The 12,446-nt window shown below is 45.3% G+C and overlaps 1 protein-coding gene across 1 annotated transcript in view; it reads left to right on the forward strand.

Annotated features, from left to right (window-relative positions):
• Positions 1-12,446, forward strand: part of MYH7B (myosin heavy chain 7B) — a 54,185-nt gene that overhangs the window by 31,795 nt on the left and 9,944 nt on the right. Inside the window, exons 21-32 of the mRNA XM_035124249.1 lie at positions 1,085-1,202; positions 1,666-1,789; positions 3,357-3,493; positions 4,317-4,572; positions 5,372-5,614; positions 6,035-6,211; positions 7,345-7,490; positions 8,459-8,549; positions 8,897-9,286; positions 9,975-10,101; positions 11,265-11,383; positions 12,247-12,443. Coding sequence (XP_034980140.1) covers positions 1,085-1,202; positions 1,666-1,789; positions 3,357-3,493; positions 4,317-4,572; positions 5,372-5,614; positions 6,035-6,211; positions 7,345-7,490; positions 8,459-8,549; positions 8,897-9,286; positions 9,975-10,101; positions 11,265-11,383; positions 12,247-12,443 — 2,125 coding nt within the window. The remainder of the gene's footprint in view (positions 1-1,084; positions 1,203-1,665; positions 1,790-3,356; positions 3,494-4,316; positions 4,573-5,371; positions 5,615-6,034; positions 6,212-7,344; positions 7,491-8,458; positions 8,550-8,896; positions 9,287-9,974; positions 10,102-11,264; positions 11,384-12,246; positions 12,444-12,446) is intronic.

Raw genomic sequence — 12,446 nt, forward strand, 5'->3', positions numbered from 1 at the left:
CGGCGTCGGAAGTCGCTTCCGCGCATGACCGGAAGTTGCGTGACGCGACTTCCGGTTGCAGTTTGCCCTTCTATGGGCATCAGAAAATGGCGGCGCCGGCGTCGGAAGTCGCTTTTACGTGTTTCCGGTCATGCGCGGAAGCGACTTCCGGCGCTGGCGCCGCCATTTTCTGGTGCCCATAGAAGGGCGAAGCGCCACCGGAAGTTGCGTCACGCAACTTCCGGTTATGCGCGCGCTGCCGATCCCGGATCTTTACGATCCGGACTTGGCAGCTATGCCCCTCGCTCCACAGGGAGCCTTGGGTGGACAGGAGCCCTTCCTGCAAATGGAAAGAGCCCTTCCATTCATGGAAGTTCATGTCTGGATCTAACATATATTGTGACTTTGCTCTGATTAAATATGCTTAGAATTGGGCTGTAAAGGTATCCCTTTCCCTTTGCTTTGTTCCTTTTTTTGCATTCTTTCTACTACTACGGTTTAGCTTTGTAGCAGATGTGTTTGTTTTTTTTCTCATTTCTCTAGCCTTGCGTGGATGCAAATACGCCTACACTAGTGGCCAAAATTGTGGAAAGCTTTTTGAAAAAGTGTGTTTCTGAGGTTTGATGGCTCATAACACCACTTTTTTGGAGTAATGCCATAAAATTATATACGAATGGAAAGATAATTTAATGAAGAATTGGAAGCTATACGCCGGCTCCCTCGGCCAATAATGCGAGATGAGCGTGCAACCCTAGAGTCGGTCACGACTGGACCTAATGGTCAGGGGTCCCTTTACCTTTACCTAATGCAACAAAGTTTGTTCAATTAGCTGCATTCTATCAAAAGTTATAGCCAAATAACCAGAAAAAGGAAGCATACTTTGCTTCCCTTTTCTGGATATAAAGTAGCTTTCCTTCATTTGGATGTAGCCAATGAGCATGAGTGTTTATGTGCCACAGGTGTTCTGTGCCATCAAATATTGGAAATATGCTTTCCCACAATTTTGACCACTAATGTAAATTATTATTATTATTATTTTAAAAGTATGAGCACTCATTGCTGAGGAGATGTTTTAGGATCTCTTCTTCCCTTCTTTCCCATGCAGGAGTCATGGACCCTTTCATGGTGCTGCATCAGTTACGGTGTAACGGTGTGCTAGAAGGCATCCGCATCTGTCGGAAGGGCTTTCCAAACAGAATCCTCTATGCTGACTTTAAGCAGCGGTAATTAAGTTTTTTCTGTTCAACTTTGCTGATCACCGATGCTATCAGCTGTGCAAGACCTGGACAACATGCAATGAACACACACTGACGAATAAAAACATATGTCCCAGTCTAATCTCTAGAGCAAGACGGGGGGCCCTTTGGCCCTCTAGATGTTGCTGAACTATAAGTGACATCAGCCGCAGCAAGCATGGCCAATGGCTGGGAGTTGCAGTTCAGTAACATCTGGAAGGCCAAAGGTTTCCCATACCTACTCCAGAGGGAGTAATAAAATAAAATAGAACAATAAATACAAAACCTGGTGTCTGGAGCACACTCTGCATCTGTCCCATGCTGGGAAAGATGTGCAGAGAACCCTCCTCTGCCAAAATGACCTCCGTGGGTAGGCCTTAGTTGAAGAAGAGTTCTTGATTCTCCTCATCTCTTCCTGAGTGTGCCGACGTCATCTCTTGTATCTTTGCAGCTACCGTATCTTGAATCCTGCTGCCATTCCTGATGACAAATTTGTGGATAGCAGGAAGGCCACAGAGAAGCTGCTTCTTTCCTTGGAGCTTGACCACTCCCAATATAAGTTTGGACACACAAAGGTACATGGTGCGCAAATTGAATGGGCCGATTAAGTGATTTGCTGTGCCATAAAACTAAAGCCTTGAGAATGGTCAGAATGTGCATGTGTAATTTTACATACACTTCCCTTGCTGGTAGTAAATCCACTATATTTTATTCTCCCTGTTTCAAACTTCTTGTTCAGTGTCTACCGTATTGTTTTGCTAAGGACATCTGATTTACTAGCATACTTTCCTGTTTGTTCAGTGCTTACTTTCTGTAGCATCAACCTATAGAACCTTTTATGACTTTTATGAGTACAGTGGTACCTCGCTTTATGGACACAATTGGTTCTGGAAGTCTGTTCATAAACTGAAGCGTTCATAAACTGAAGTGAACTTCCCCATTGAAAGTAATGGAAAGTGGATTAATCTGTTCCAGATGGTCCGTGGAGTTCTTAAACCGAAGCGTTCATAAACTGAAGCGAACTTTTCCATTGAAAGTAATGGAAAGTGGATTCATCCGTTCCAGACGGGTCCGCGGAGTACTCAACCTGAAGCGTACTTAACCCGAAGCATGGGTGTAATTGGTTCCGGAAGTCTGTTCATAAACTGAAGCGTTCATAAACTGAAGTGAACTTTCCCATTGAAAGTAATGGAAAGTGAATTAATCTGTCCCAGATGGGTCCGCGGCGTTCGTAAACTGAAAATTCGTAAACCGAGGTGTTCATAAACCGAGGTTCCACTGTAAAGCTACTTAATAAAGCCATACTTCTTGAACCCAGTCTGAAATCAGTGGAGTAAATGTTTTCTATTGTTTAGCAACACATATTCTTACAACTACTGGTAAACTAAGAGTTAATGTACCAATGCATATTCTTACAACTTCCAGTTGTATGAGTTAATGTGGTAGCTATACTTCCTGCTTAGATAGCCTAATAGAATTATTTTAGGATTTGAATGTAAGTGGTATTGCACGACAAGGCACCGGACTTCCCATACCCCAACCCATATAAATAAGAGACCAATAAGACTGGGTTTTGGGGTAAAAGCAGGCCACAACTTTATTGAATACAGATGAATTTGTTTGGCTTGGGCATGAGACATTCTAAATACTTCCAGCCCATCCATCGGAAGGGATGCACGGTCAATCCAGGCGAGGGTTCCTAAGACCTATATCAAATAGGGTGACCCCTGTAGGGACCACCATCTGGGGGAGTGTCTTTGACTCTGGCCCCCCTGGGTATGTGGACATGGCCACTCCCCCAGATCCCTTTACCGGGATACCCCAGTGTTTGGAGGGGCAGGCGGAGACTACAACCTCCCCTCCATCCAAAACAAAGCTTTGCCCCAATGCCCAACCAGTTGTGACAAATTGCTATGAGGTAGGCAAAACCACCGGGTAAGAGCCAATTATCCCAGTGGGTAATGCCGCCGCACCAAGAGAGGTGAGTGGACTTGTGTGATTTGATATATTAAATATACGACACCTTTTCCGTATTCTATAATTTGGGGGCAAGGAATTGGCACAAGGAGAATGTCCTTCAGAGGATGTGACATGACACTGGTGTCTCCCCTGTTCCAACTTTCCCCCTTTCCTTGTTTGCAGGTGTTTTTCAAAGCAGGCTTGCTGGGTCTTCTGGAGGAGATGCGAGATCAACGTCTGGCCAAGATTATCACCCTTCTGCAGGCCAGGATGCGTGGACGGCTGATGCGCATTGAGTATGGGTGGATCATTGGCAGAAGGTATAGCAACACACAAGCCTGATCACAGGAATTCCTTGCATGTTGTCAGCTGAAATGTTCTCAAACTATCACTTTCAGTGACCAGATGGGCAGACAATTTGGGCTAGTGGGCATGTTTGGAATTATTTTGAGAAAGCACTGTGGATGGCAGCCACTAAATGGCTGCTATGGGGGGTATGGCATAACACAAAATGGCTGCCATGCCCTCAAAGAGCAGAAAAAGAGACAGGAATGGTGCTGGCACGCCCCATCAATGCTCCATCAATGCAGCACCTATACCAGCCACTGCTACATTCACTCACAGAGAGAACCACTTTGTTCCTATCTTCTATTCAAGACACATGGGAGGGTTACATTATAAAATATTGCAGTGCAAAGCTATTAACATTTAGGTATATGAAGTATTTCCTTGAACAAGTTCTTCTCTATTTTCTTTAAAATATCAGTATTTGCTTGCTTGGCCATGGCCAATAGACCCTTCATACATTTGTTTCTGATTTTCAGTGACCAGATGGGCAGACCACTTTGGGCTAGTGGGCATGCCCCCACTCCGCCTCTTCCCCCCTACCCCTCACTATGTTAATACAGTGATTTTTAAGTTTCAGAAAAGATCTGATTTTCAGCAAAGACCTGCACACAAGCTGATATACTGTATACCTAGTATACTGAGTTCCTCTGTGCATCTCTTCCTCTAGGAATCTGTACCTTATTGCTCATAGTTTGAGGAGGGAGCAAGAATCTGCCTCCTTTATAATGGGCAGTGATCAGGCAGCAAGAGTGTCCACCAAATCACATTGCAACATGAGTTACTTATTCCCCTCAGGGACGCTCTCTACACCATTCAGTGGAACATCCGTGCTTTTAATGCGGTCAAGAATTGGTCCTGGATGAAGCTTTTCTTCAAGATCAAACCTCTCCTCAAGTCAGCTCAGACTGAGAAGGAAATGGCCACCCTCAAAGAGGAGTTCCAGAAGCTGAAGGAAGCTCTGGAGAAGTCAGAGGCTAAACGGAAGGAGCTGGAAGAGAAGCAAGTCAGCATCACCCAGGAGAAGAATGATCTGTCACTGCAGCTTCAAGCAGTGAGTAATCTGTCCAGCTGAGCTTTCCAAATGAAGGGTAGGCGTTGTTGTATGTAGTTTAGGAAGCTGACGGTGAATCTGGCCTTGACATTTTCCTTTCAAACATTTCTATAAGTCACAGGTGAGCAACCTGCAGGTCACATGTGGCCCTCGGCCTTCCTCCATGTGGCCCCCTGACTATTATATACTAAGAAGGTAAAAGATGAATACTGAAGTCTACAGAGACAAGGCACTGAAGTCTTGTTGATGGAAACATGGCAGTGGCATACTGTAAGAATTTAGCCTGATTTGGATGGGGGAATAGTCCCCTTGAAGAATCAGGTATGCCATTTGGGGTACGCCTTGCATTTTCCATTGGCGGCCACAAGTGCCCTTGCCCGGCTTAGTCAACTTTGTCTAATCAGTCTTGGAATTCTTTTGCAGTTTCTGAGCCTTCATCAAGCAGCACACACTAGTTTTCCCTTTGTAGCATGCAACCATGAGAACTAGAAACTTGTGGTGTGTCGGGGGCTTTTAAAACGAAAAATAAGATACTTGAGATGTTTGATTCTGTGCCCTGTTACATGGTTCTATACATGTGATAGAACTGTGGATCTGACAAACTTCAACAAATTGATGGGTTCAGTGTTTTTCTCAGCTGGAGAATTGAAGGCAGTCAAAGTGAGACTCTTATTGTAGACAGTTGACAAAACAGCACCTTAACCACCATGCACATTTCATATACAGTACACTTAAGAGTGGAGCAATAGCATCTCCCAGTGTGGTAAAGTGCTCCCTCCTCTTGGATATTCTTCAACAGGAGCAGGACAACTTGGCTGATGCAGAGGAGCGTTGCGACCTCTTGATCAAGACCAAGATTCAGCTGGAAGCCAAGGTGAAGGAAATGATGGAGCGCCTGGAGGACGAGGAGGAGATGAACTCAGACCTGACCTCTAAGAAGCGAAAGCTGGAGGATGAATGTGCTGAACTGAAGAAAGACATTGATGACTTGGAGATCACCCTGGCCAAGGTGGAGAAGGAGAAGCATGCCACAGAAAACAAGGTGAGCATCATTAGGATAAAAATAAAAATAAAAAATCAGGTAATGGAAGCACAAAAATAAATAAAGAAAAACAGAGTACAAAAACTACTGCTGGTTTTGTGATGTCTGAAAGTGCCACTAGTTTAACAGAAGATTCGTGTTGTGCAATTTAAAAACAGCACAAAAAGGGGAAAAAAAGTTGTCTTCTCTTTTAGCAGAAATAACACATTTGGTTTATTGGGGCAGTGGCATAAGGGGTGGGGTGAAAGCATGAATTTACACCACTTTTCTTTTGTAGTTGATGGGTATTTAAAAAACACCATCTTCTGTGACGAATGTTGTTATGCTTCACCAAAGGCCTGCCCAGTTTTACATTTGTGCGTCCTTTCACTCTTCCATATTATTCATATAACCCTCTAAGCTTTTCTCGCATCATCGTAGGTGAAAAACCTGATTGAAGAAATGGCGGCTTTGGATGAGGTCATTGCTAAGCTGACCAAGGAGAAGAAGGCATTGCAGGAGGCCCACCAGCAAGCTTTGGATGACCTTCAGGCTGAGGAGGACAAAGTCAACACCCTGACCAAGGCTAAAGTCAAGCTGGAGCAACAAGTGGATGACGTGAGTCAAGGCACATGAAAAATGTCTGTGGTGGTGTAAAAATTGAGGCTTCCAGGGTGGTAGAGGATCTGCGAAACCCATTTTGTCCAGATATCTGACTAAAAGCTCACTAGATTGTGCAACCATAAATGCTTTGCTGGAAAATTAACAGTCTCAGAAACTTTGACAATATCTTTGAAATGTCTGCCCAGCAATATCTGCCTTTCATATGTTCCAGTCCAGAACTGGCCCTACCATTAGGCAGAGTGTGTCAACAGATGCTTGTGGTGAGGGACAGCTTCCCCCTCTATTAGAGGACAGACCTGTGTGTGTGTTAACTCCCTTAAACTAACCTGCTGCCCTCAGGTGCCTTGGAGGATACTGTGCCACTAACATTGCCAGTGTTGAAGTGAGATTCGTCTACTGGTCTAGTCACCTTCTGTGTGTAGAAGGGGCGGGAGGGGGCCTCAGACAGCAAAATGTCTAGCCCCATAACAATGTGCTTTTTGGGGTAGATGCTACGCCAGTGTGGTGTAGTGGTTAAGAGCGCTAGACTCGTAATCTGGGGAACCGGGTGTGCGTCTCTGCTCCTCCACATGCAGCTGCTGGTTGACCTCGGCCTAGTCATACTTCTTTGAAGTCTCCCAGCCCCACTCACCTCACAGAGTGTTTGTTGTGGGTGAGGAAGGGAAAGGAGAATGTTAGTCGCTTTGAGACTCCTTCGGGTAGTGATAAAGTGGGATATCAAATCCAAACTACTCTTCTTCTTCTTCTTCTTCTTCCTCTTCTTCTTCTTCTTCTTCTTCTTCTTCTTCTTCTTCTTCTTCTTCTTCTTCTTCTTCTTCTTCTTCTTCTTCTTCTTCTTCTTCTTCTTCTTCTTCTTATGTTTCCAGCTGGCTGAGCTAATTATCCAATGTTGGGGAACCTGTGGCCCACCAGGGGGTGTTGGACTACAACTGCCACAATCCCTGTCCATTGGCAGTGCTGGCTGGGGTTGTTGGGAGTCGGAGTCCAACAACATTTGGAAGGACATGGGTTCTCTATCTCTGACATCGTTGCACGGAGGCACCATTTTGAGAGAAAGGCTAAATTGGGTGAGCAAAGCATGTTCTGTGACTTTCTCATTTTCCTTCACTATTCTTTGTGCTCTCCAGCTGGAAAGTGCTTTAGAACAAGAGAAGAAGATACGGATGGACCTGGAAAGAGCAAAACGGAAGCTGGAAGGCGATTTGAAGCTCACTCAGGAATCTGTGATGGATCTGGAGAATGATAAGCAGCAGCTGGAAGAGAAACTCAAGAAGTGAGCATGCAATTGATGGAAATACCACCCAATCAAACCAAACCAGGTTAAGCAGGCTGCTTGATATCAGCCTAACAACAGATGTGAGATAATAGCTCACAACAGATGCTGAATTGTTTCTGCACTGGAATTTTGGAACAATAATTACAGATTGAAAAGGGTTCTCTATTTTCACGCAGTATCGGAAGGCAAATTTGAGTAGGAGTCTCTGCTGTAGGAAGGATTGTTGAAGATGCAAGTGAAAATAGAAATGGTGGGCTTGGTGTCTGATTCGTGTGTCTGTGGGACTTAAGCACACGTACTTAGGATTTATCCCTCCTGCTTTTTCCCATGTCCTCCTGGAAGCTTCAGTTACCGGAGTGAGAAAACAGAGAAAGGGCATGAGCTGCACAGTGCAACCCACTAAGATGCTCATTACGGCTTCAGATCACTGCCCTCAGTGAAGAAAAGCAGGGGCAGCAGGTGAATCTGCCTTCATCTGTGCCCCAGCTCTCAACTCAAGTGAATTGGTGAATTGCTACATGGTTCAAAGAATTAAGCTGCTTTATAGGCTTATTCATATGTTGCACTGAACCACAAGTACAAGCTGTCTCTGCACATGAGCAAGTGTTTGTGTCAAAGAGTATACACTTGTTGGTTTGTGCGGCTGAACTAATTGTGTACACAGACTGAACACTTGTTGAACTTGTGAATAACTGTGCAAGTGTGCAGCTCAGCTGTTGTTACACAGGTACACAGATTGTGTACTACTTGTGTGTAATATGTGAACACCCCCTTAAATGATATTTTCAGCAAGATGGTCTTGTCCCACAATGCAAAAAACATGATTTTTTAAATAAACCATTTACATTTTCAAACCATCAGTATAGAAACAACCCTCCCTCAGTCTCCTAGCAGTGACAATGGCAGAGCATCCCATCTATCTCAGTCCTGATATAAGCACAACTTGTTCTTATTTTCTTTCATAGGAAAGACTTTGAAATGAACCAGTTAAATTCAAGAATTGAAGATGAGCAAGTCCTTGCAATTCAGCTGCAGAAGAAAATTAAAGAGCTCCAGGTAAATCTAAGAGGGAGTGCTGGATGTTAACAGGCACAAAAATATAATTTTATTACAGCAGCAGGACTGGGTTTCAACATTTTGGGGAGTAAGTGGGGAGCAAGCCCAACATTTGTGTCGAAAGGGGAAAGCATTTGGTCCAGCGCCTTTGCAGAGTTTCCTGTAGTCCACTGCAATGTAGATGCTCTTGGCCATTTGGTACCACAATGATCCACGTGTTCTACCTGGAAGCCCAGGTGGAAGCGTTATGAGCCCCTTGACCCTGATCAGAGTCATTGGGTTCTCCTCCCCCTTCCATTCTGGGCAGAGTTACCTGGTGGTTTCTGCCATCTTTTGTCTACTTTCAGGCCCGCATTGAGGAGCTAGAAGAGGAGCTTGAGGCCGAGCGAGCTGCCAGGGCCAAGGTGGAGAAGCAGCGGGCAGAGGTGGCGCATGAACTGGAGGAGCTGAGTGAGCGGCTAGAGGAGGCGGGTGGTGCCACGGCTTGCCAGATAGAGCTGAACAAGAAGCGCGAAGCGGAATTCTTGAAGCTGCGCAGGGACCTGGAGGAGGCCACATTGCAGCATGAGTCAACCGCTGCTGCCCTGCGCAAAAAGCATGCAGATTCTGTGGCAGAACTGGGGGAGCAGATCGACAACCTGCAGCGTGTGAAGCAGAAGCTGGAGAAGGAGAAGAGTGAGTTGAAGATGGAGGTGGATGACCTGTCATCCAACATTGACTACCTCACCAAGAACAAGGTGAATGCCATATGCTGGTGCTTCCTTGTGCACTAATGTGTTGAAAGGAGGAGGAGATGTTGTAAGCAGAGGTAGAGCTTTTTGTGCATGAATGTGAATGGGCTAGTTTAGTGCTGCAGCTCTAAGCCTGAAGGTGGCTTGAGGGAGGAAGGTATCACATACAGCAGTAATTTGGTCCTGAGGCAGAAGTCAGCATCTCAAGAAGCTTGATTTTTCATTTTCCTCCTGACTTCAAAAAATCACCATAAGCCCAATGAATCAGCTAAGGTGTATTTTAGCTCAGAAGTCAATTACAGTGCTCGGTTGTTCAGATGGAGTGGATCAGCTGCACTTTTTCAGCACTTCAGTGCCCTTTCTCTGGATCTGAAGCATTCCTCACCTTGACAGGTCCCCTGCTGGTTTGCTCAGTTGACAAGGACCAGCACTGCCATGCAAGTTGCACCGTTGACTTTCTGACTGGTCAGGGTGGGAAGAAGGTAGCTGCTTTTTTTAAAGGAAGCACCGTGTATACTGTGCATGATGAGAACAGTGATCTACATGTAAGCGCCAAGTCTGGCGCAGGGAGCAGACCCCGAGGGCACTGGAGCTCTTCACTGGCCATGATCCAGCCCTTAGGCTCTGCCTTGAGCCAGTTGTTTAATGCATTGACAATTGAGACATCTAGACAAAGTTTTCATCCCTGTTGTAGGCAAATGCTGAAAAGCTCTGCCGAACATACGAGGATCAGCTGAGTGAAACCAAATCAAAGCTGGATGAACTCCAGCGTCAACTAGCTGAAGTGAGCACCCAGCGTGGGAGACTGCAGACTGAAAATGGTATGTTTTGCTTTCAAAGTCGCTTCCTCTGTTAGAGACCTTGCTTGATTGCATGCATGCTGGATCTCCCCAGGAAGAGAGCAGTCTGGATAAGCAGCCTTGATGATGCAAGATATTCTTATGTCAGATAAATTGCCTACGAAGAGCTGCAGAATATCCATGCTGGACAATTGGCCTTAGGGTTCTTGGCATGTTGAGTTTGAACTTGAGGCATGAAGGCTTTGATTCTCGCTCGGCCATGAGGAGGCTAATTAAATGTCCCTGGGAAAGTCACTGTCTGTCTACATACTCCACAGTGTTGTTCCAGGCTTGAGGGGGGCCCTGGCCAAAATGCCCTCTCATGGGCCACTCTCCCGTCAGTGGCTTGGTGGCTTTATCTAGCTATGGTGACTGTTGCTACGTCAGGGCCATTGTGGGACATTACAACGTTGGCCCTGCTTATAGTGCTGAGCCAGAAACTAATAGAAGAGGAACATGGCAGGCATCATTAAAGGGCCCTGCCTGGTACCGAGGCCCTGGCAATTGCCCAAAGATGCCACTCTTGTAATGATAAATAATTGAGATTAGCATTATTAACCACTTTGGAGCTTTATAAAGCTCATGCCAATTGGTAGCAATTACGCTATGTATGCTTCAGAAAATACAGAGCTAATTACATTCATTGGGTTCGGCTTTCTAACAAGTTAGATTTTAGAGCCACCAAGAGAAAGCACTGAATCTATTTTGATTGATGCGGCTACAGTCTTTTGAGGTGAACATTAGACCGAGATCCCATAACATATATCCTATGGGGATTGGGGTGGGTTCATAAAATCTGTTGGGCTAATGAGTCCCATCAATGGAAGCCTGAACAAGGACTTTCACTTGTGCACTGGGACTTTCCTTCCCCTTCACCTCCCCCCCCCAAAAAAAAACAGCTCAAGAAAGTCAGGAAAATTGCTAGAACAGCATGCAAAGGAGGGGAAGGGGATTGTTCCATCTGACAAACTGAATACCACCCAATGTCTGCATCCTGCCCATGCTGATAACCTTCAAATGGGTTGTGTTCAGGGTTGGATCAGTCCTGAAAACTGCAGTGTGGCTATTTTGGATTTCAAAGGACTGGAAAATGATGAGTTCTCTAATGAAATGTCAATGGGATATCTGTCTTTTTACAAAATTAGGAGAACTTAGCCGGCTTCTTGAAGAGAAGGAGTCCTTTATAAATCAGCTGAGTCGTGGCAAGACTTCCTTTACGCAAACCATTGATGAACTCAAGCGACAGCTAGAAGAAGAGACTAAGGTGACCATTTATACATCTGGGGTTACACCTGCAGTCAAGAGCTGGTAACAGGGAACCAGGACTTAATTTGTACTGCGGAGAGGCTTACTTGGGGCCTGAAACTATTTTTCAATACATATCCTGGAATATATCAAATAATAGTAAGGAGAAGTGCCTCTGAGTACGTGCAGAGTGCTTTTCTATACCACTGAATAACCACAGTCTGAATATTTTTAGGATTCAGGAACAGGACTGTCATGGGCATGTTTGGAATCCATCCCCACCTTTTTGGCTATAATGCTATAAAGGGAACCCTTTAATGTAGATAATATTGTGTTTCCATGGGGAGAGTGAATAAGACAGTAAATTATACTCCCATAGCTGCAGCAATATTTTCAGTATGTTAACAAATGTCTCTGATGGGAAAGATGTTTTTTGAAAGGGAGACAACAGTAGCCTTGATTCTTCTACATTCCATAAAGACTGTAAATAAGAAAAGCCATGGCTTCAGGTTCAGCCAGGACAGGGCAGGTGTGGTGATTATGTTGGGTGATTGACAGTGGACTGTTTTCCTTGTTGACTCATCCACCTTGAGCTCTCAAGAGTATCTGCTCCAATGGCTGTCACAGGCCCCTTGGTGAGTGTCCATAAAGAGCCCAGCTCCTCCTACCCTGCATACTGTGAATATTTTTTTGCATTGAAGGCAACCATCTTCACAAACAGTTGCTCCTAACTTATTAATGAATAATCTGTCAGAATGTATTGAACCCCAGCCTTCATTTGACACTCTGGGGAGTTAGAACTATCTACTCCTTGATAAATGGACACACGCAAGAGAGAGAGGCCTTGTTTCCATTTTAATGCGTGCGATTCCAACCTTCCAGTCCAAGAATGCTCTGGCTCACGCTTTGCAAGCTTCCCGCCACGACTGTGACCTTCTGCGGGAGCAGTATGAGGAGGAAGTGGAGGCCAAGGGAGAGCTCCAGCGGTCCCTGTCAAAGGCCAACGCAGAAGTGGCCCAGTGGAGGACCAAGTACGAGACAGACGCCATCCAGAGGACAGAAGAATTAGAGGAAGCCAAGTA

This window comes from Zootoca vivipara, chromosome 7 (genome assembly GCF_963506605.1).
Source record: "Zootoca vivipara chromosome 7, rZooViv1.1, whole genome shotgun sequence".
Taxonomy (NCBI): Eukaryota; Metazoa; Chordata; class Lepidosauria; order Squamata; family Lacertidae; genus Zootoca; species Zootoca vivipara.